Source organism: Desmodus rotundus, chromosome 9, assembly GCF_022682495.2.
Source record: "Desmodus rotundus isolate HL8 chromosome 9, HLdesRot8A.1, whole genome shotgun sequence".
NCBI classification, from domain to species: Eukaryota; Metazoa; Chordata; class Mammalia; order Chiroptera; family Phyllostomidae; genus Desmodus; species Desmodus rotundus.
Window position 1 is genome coordinate 25,535,433 of NC_071395.1, and position 6,324 is coordinate 25,541,756.

At 49.1% G+C, this 6,324-nt stretch overlaps 1 protein-coding gene across 7 annotated transcripts in view; it reads right to left on the minus strand.

The window, feature by feature from the left end:
* The window catches only part of RAPGEF2 (Rap guanine nucleotide exchange factor 2), a 216,374-nt gene extending 210,285 nt beyond the window's left edge, over positions 1–6,089 (minus strand). For 4 of the 7 annotated variants that reach the window (XM_045202499.3, XM_045202500.3, XM_024568781.3 and 1 more), the window contains exon 1: positions 4,856–6,089. In XM_045202499.3, the coding sequence (XP_045058434.2) occupies positions 4,856–4,924 (69 nt within the window). In that variant the 5' untranslated portion in view covers positions 4,925–6,089. The remainder of the gene's footprint in view (positions 1–4,855) is intronic. The other 3 variants (XM_053911634.2, XM_024568783.4, XM_024568782.4) reach the window with 1 other exon arrangement.
* Positions 6,090–6,324: the final 235 nt, after the last annotated feature.

A 6,324-nucleotide genomic window follows, 5' to 3' on the forward strand; every position in this document is an offset into this window, starting at 1 on the left:
AATGATTTTATTTATTTTTAGACAGAGGAGAAGGGAGGGAGAAAGAGAGGGAGAGAAACATCAATGTGTGGTTGCCTCTCACGCGCCCCCTACTGGGCACCTAAGCCCACAACCCAGGCATGTGCCCTGACTGGGCATGGAACCAGCAACCCCTTGGTTCCCAGGCTGTCACTCAATCCACTGAGCCACACCAGCCTGGGCCCTATCTTTCTTATTAAATGGCAAGACCGTTAATAAAATGGTAGTGATCAAAGGCTATAGCTGTTTGTTTTTTTAATGACGTTTCTGGAGAGAAAAAAAATGGCAACAAGTTGGCAACCGGGTAGCCCTCTTCCTTTTTTATTTTTTAATTGTTCTGTAAAAGCCCAAGATCTAGGGAGGACTGTGTTAACCCAGTCTCTACATACAGCACTGCAGTTGGAGAGATTCATTTTGAACCTCAGCCAAGATATGCAAAGCTAATTATGGAACTATTAATCACTAAATGTTTAAAAGGTTATCTGAAAGCAACTAGCATTGCAAAAAAAGAAAGTCAATAATTATTTTACCATAATTTTAAGTCCTCACTTGTTCAAAGTGACATGCTAATACAGTTTGAAATTAGTATTTCAGTTATAAATGTGTGGGTTTTTTAACCTACAAATTCAAGTACCATTTCTATGGAATCTAAATACTGGTGACTTAAACAGGCATTACTTTGTGAAATGTGCTTTTCAAAAATTGCACAAAAACTACTTAAGAAGCAAATACTTACTACTAAAACCCAAAACTAAGCTAAAATATAATTGAAGTATAAGTTGTCAAATGAAAATATGAAACTGCTCATAAACAATGATAAAAAGAAATGCAAATGGAAAATTTAACTATAATAGACACAATTCTTCCACTTAGATTGAAAAGTTAAATATTTACCACCCTGGCTGCTCAGTGGACTGAGCGCTGGCCTGCAAACCAAAAGGCTGCCGGTTCAATTCCCAATCAGGGCACATGCCGGGGTTGCAAGCCAGGTCCCCCAGTAGTGGGCGCATGAAAGGCAACCACAGATTGATGTTTCTCTCCCTCTCTTTTTCTCCCTCTCTTCCCTTCTCTCTAAAAAATAAATAAATAAATTCTTTTTTTTAAAGTTAAATATTTATCATAGAAACTCTTTTGTGCAGACTCTCATAATTTAAGGTTCTCTGGAGAAAAGGTGTTTTTCAGCCCTCTCATGAGGACTCAAGATCTAGTAGGTGACTTTGCAAAGAATTAAGTCTTGCATTGTTAGGAATTCTCAGCTTACAAATTCATGAGTTAGCAAGTCAATCAAAAGGTACAATAGCCAAAAGAGAAAACTGTTTTTGCAATAAGGAAAAACAAAGTAACAGTATTAACTAGAAGGGGATAAGGTAGGGTCCTTTTACACTTAACAATTTTAAAATAGCTTTTACAATTAGCTAAAAACACAATAAATCAGGTCTTTAAAGTAGAGGAAATAATTCTGTAATAGATGTTTCACCTGAACAACTAAAAACATTATGTATTTAAATGCTTTACAGAAGCAATTTCAAGGGGTCTAAACTCAACAACTTAATAAAATGGTTTAGAAAAATCATTTTATTGTTGAAAGCCTTGGGGGATAAAGCTGTTTGTAATTTATTTACGTCTTTTACTTCACTAAATTGCTTTGGTGACCAAGCTTCCTATGTAAGTGATTAAAGACATAAACCTAAATTGTTTAATAAAGCCATTACTTAAGAGTCCTGTTTTTCAACAGAGGTGCACTGAGAAATGTCAACAGAACGTTCAGTGTTCATTATTTTCAAGAGGGCTTGTTATTCAGGACTCAGGGCCCCACCGACTAGAACAATACAGGACACACATAGGGTTTTTCCTCCTCTCAGAATATCAGGTGAAATACCGACAGCCCCTTATATCTGAATATTCATGAGCTGGCTAAAAGGTCAGGTGATACCTTTTTTTATTTCTCCTTACCATTCCTCCTCTCTAATGACATACCTAAATAAAACAGGTTCCCATTTTCCAGGTGGGCCTGAAAAGCTCCCTAATTTTCAGCGTTCCTATGTTTACCCTGCGGCTCTCCCCACACCCAGGTTCTCTTCCAGCTAAAACTACTTAGGTTACACTAGCAACATTGCAATAGTAATTGACCTAAATACAAAACTATGTCTTCACAGAGTTTGGGAGAAAAACTGGGCAGCTTTCCTTCTCTTAAAAAAAGAAAGAAACTGAATTTAACAACAAAAAAATGTTTCTGTCTTTTCCTGCATTCCCATCTTTTAAAGCACCTTCCTTTCCTTTGTAATGAGAATCATCCAAACTCCTTTACAGAGTCCATCTGAGACACTGAAGGAAGCATGACGGCAGAACTTTCCCGGTTCATATCCTTTTGTTCATGAGAGCAAGCGTGTTTAATGTTTGCTTTCCTTATACTGCAAAATTCTAACTCTCAAGCATTCCTGAAAAAGATAGTACAGAAAAACTTCCAGCCACGCTATTCACGAGGCACTGCATGTAAAGATACCTTTGGTACCTTCTACCAAAACCCTTTTTTTACTTTTACTTGAGTCCATTTCAAACTTTCAGAAGATCATTTTTGACAACCAGGTGAAGAAGGAAAACATTCACATTCAAACCTACCTTCTCTTTAAAACAATAAATAAACGTGATTAGTAATAACGAAGTGAACATCAAAGTTAATCGGACTGACACTTAAGAATGCACAAAATGTTTGGTAGCTTTCCATCTGTTTACTTTCCTGTGAAGGTTTGGTGGGGGAAATTGCTGCTTTCAGACTGTCAATGAAGCTTCCATCAAGGAGTGTTAGTCACTGGCCCACTTGTGACTCAGGCCAAGTTCTATGCCGGGTCCGTTTTTATTCCACACAACTGGCACAGAAACAGGAAAGTTTAACAGTTCATTTACTTGGCACAATCCACATGCTGTCACAGGGAAGGTTTTGTCTCTTACAGGCTTGTTTGGTGAAACAACCCCCCACCCACAGCGCAGTTCCAATCATCGCTATTCTAATTAATCTGCCGATGCCACCACCACTTCCCCCTCTCGGATTTCCACGACAGGCCTCTGACTTCATTTTCTGACCGGTCTTGATGGGTTCTACTATTCTCAGCATGTGTGATTGCACTTGGCACTTCAAAAGTTGAACTATTTCATTGAAATTCTCTTTTCCATCACACTGACTGGGAATGAGCATTTCAGATACAGAAGACTGATCCCACTTTATTTTTTTTAAACAGATACCTTTTGGGGGGGATTTTATTTATTTATTTTTAGAGAGAGGGGAAGGGAGGGAAAAAGAGAGGGAGAGCAACATCAATGTGTGGTTGCCTCTCACATGGCCCCCACTGGGGGCCTGGCCCGCAACCCAGCAACCCTTTGGTTTGCAGCCCCCGCTCAATCCACTCAGCTACACCAGCCAGGGCCCAACCACTTTGAAAACAAATGATGGATAAGAGAGGTACATAAGAGGCAAGTGCAAAGATGCCCAAGGAGATGATCAAAGCAGGGCATTCCTCGTTTTGGATAAAATAATCCTTTAGAATAGAAACTTTCTGGAGATACTTTGAAATGAATTTTCTTGTAAAATTATCACCTATCTTCCACACATTTGGTAAATACATGCAATCTATGATCCCCCAGATGTGATGGCTCCATCAAGAAAAATGAAAAATCAAAACGGTACCAGGTGCTATTCTTGGGCCTAGTCCAAAGGCAGCCAGTGGAAGATGCTATTTTATTCTGTCCTCCCCACATTAACTAATAATAATCAACGTCACAGAAGAACATTTGGATTTGAACAGATGGCATCCAACTCTTAACAAGCGCAGCAACTCTTCTGAGCATTAGATCCTAAATGTCTGATGGACCTAAGGATCAGAAGGGCTTATTTGTCTTAAGAGGGTTGGCAGAGAGACATCCTGTAGTCACCATCCCAACGCTTAGGAACATGCGTCATTATCCAGTCAGCCACTAAAGGCAAAAAAAAAAAAAAAAAAAAAAAAAAAAAATCCAACCACCACATTTTAATAAAATTTCCCCCCTCTCTAGTCCAACTTGAAACGACCAAATCCAACATCAGCAGCAATTCCTCCAGTTAAAGGAGGAGAAAAACAAGCCTGAAGGTAAGCGAATGTATAAAGGTTAACAAACTTATCTAATTCTGACACGGTTGTGCAACGCCAAAGGAATCCGCACAGTGCCCTTTCCGGGGGCGTATTTGAATATGCCTGCTCTGCACTTCTGTCTGCAATTTAAACTAAAAGCACTAACCTAGCTATTCAACTTATTTCTCCTTTCCTTGGAAAGCTGCATCCCATTTTCAAAAGAGCAAAATAAATGTACAAACATCTCAATGTTTACTTAGAAGCCCAACATGGATTTGCCTTCCACAGACCCATACAAGTTTCCCGCAATACCTTTTCACCACCACCTAACTCTAGAGGTACAAGGGGCCACGTGCTTGGGAAGGGAGGGGGACTGCGTCCTCCAAGGTGGCACGAGTAGCCGAAAGGAGGTGACACCCACCCCACCCGCGAGATTTAGAGGCCGGGTGTGCGGCTGGGGAGAGGGGAAGCCAATGACAGAATTCCCTCCGCGGGGCAGACGTAGGGGGCAGGTCAGGAATGGGGAGGGCAGCGATAAGGAGAATATCCAGGAGACGGAGAAATAAACCCAGATGACTGGGGGGAAAGACTCGGAGATGGGATGCGATTCGAAGTTGGGGGTCCCACTGGGAGAAGTGGGGTTTGCGGGGTGAGCTGTGTCAGTAAGGTGTTGGGGGACCGGAGCGGGCGCAGCCTAAGAGGCACACATGCAGCCAAGTCCCGACGGGTCTCACCTGGGAGGTCCTCTCCGCGGGGTTCTTCATCACCGCTTGGCGGAAGCTGTTATCCACGTAGGACGCCATCTCCCCCCGCGCGCCCGGCCGGGGCCGCTCCGCACCCTCGCCGGCCTCCTCCCGACCCAGCGCAGCTGCTGCCTCCGCCCTGCGCGCTCCGCCCGCCGGTCCGCCCGAGGCTAACAAGCCTGCGGCCGCGGCGGCGCCGGGCCCGGTGGCGCGGAGCGCGGGACAGGCGCGCAGAAGACCTGGCGGGAGCGAGAGGCCGCGCGAGGGACGCGGGAGGCGCGCAGCTCCCGCGACCCGCGGCCCGGAGGGTCCCTGCGGCGCGATCCGCTGCTGGGGACACCCCTTCCTCCTCCTCCTCTTCTTCCTCGCCGCCGGGCCGGGCAAGGCTTCCTGGCGCGCCCGGCTCCCTCCGGGCCCGGGCTTGACACGCCTCCCCCGGCTTCACTCGGGGGACAGCGGCAGCTCCTCCTGGCCCCGGCGGGCCCGAGTTATTTTTAGGGAGGTAGGAGCGACAGTGAGGAGGGGGAGGGCTGCGGGCAGGCGGGGCCTCCTCTCCCCTCCCGCGCGGACGGTCGCCCCCTCCTTTCAGGGGCTCGCGCGGCCGCCCGGGGGGTCTCCGCAAAACACTCCGATCGCCGCGTCCCCAATCCCGGGGCACCGGGGCGCTGCGGCCGCCGCGGGGAAGGCTGGCTCAGGTCCGGGCGCTGCGAAGCCCGATCGACTCGGCCGCTGTCCCTGCCGCTCCGGATCGTCTACTGGGCTCGGCCGTCCCTCCCGACTGCTGCTGCATCCCCTCGGGCCGCCCCGCCGCCGCCGCCGCCTCTGTGGCTCCGGCCGCCTCGGGCTCCGCCGTCGCCGCCTCCCCCCATCAGCGCGCCCGGAGCGGAGCTTTCCGGGCGCCGGCGGGGCCAGAGCAGCCGACCCGGGCTGCAGCCCTCCGGCCCAGTCGCTCTGGGCAACTTTGTTCCAGGTCCGTGCGGGGCGGGGGAGGGGAAGGGGCCACGGGCTGCCCAGATCCGCACTCCCGGCGGCGGGCGTCCGCGGGCCGAGATCGGAGAGCCGCGCGCAGACCCCTCGCCGAGTGTTTGGGAAGCAGCGATTCCCCTCCTCTTCCTCCGCCTCTTCCTCCTCCTGCGCCTTCTCCGGCCGCCGGAGCCGCTCCTTAGGGAGGAAACTGCCTCCGGGGCTTGTTGCTTTGTGCTGCAACCATGGTGAGGAGTGAGTGACAGCACCGCGGCGAGTCGGCGGGCGCCGCGTCATCGGGGGGCGGGGCGGCCCGGCGTGCCGGTCCCGCCCCCTCGCGGCTCCGCTCCCGCCCGCCCGCCGGCCGCTCCCTCTCGCCAGAGCCTCACCTTTGGCTGGGACCAGGTGAGCCGAAAGCTCGGGCTGCGCGGGGGTCGCAGCGCCCTCGGATGAGCTGCTCAGGGTGCCGCACGACCTGGCTCGGAGGAGGTGGCGCG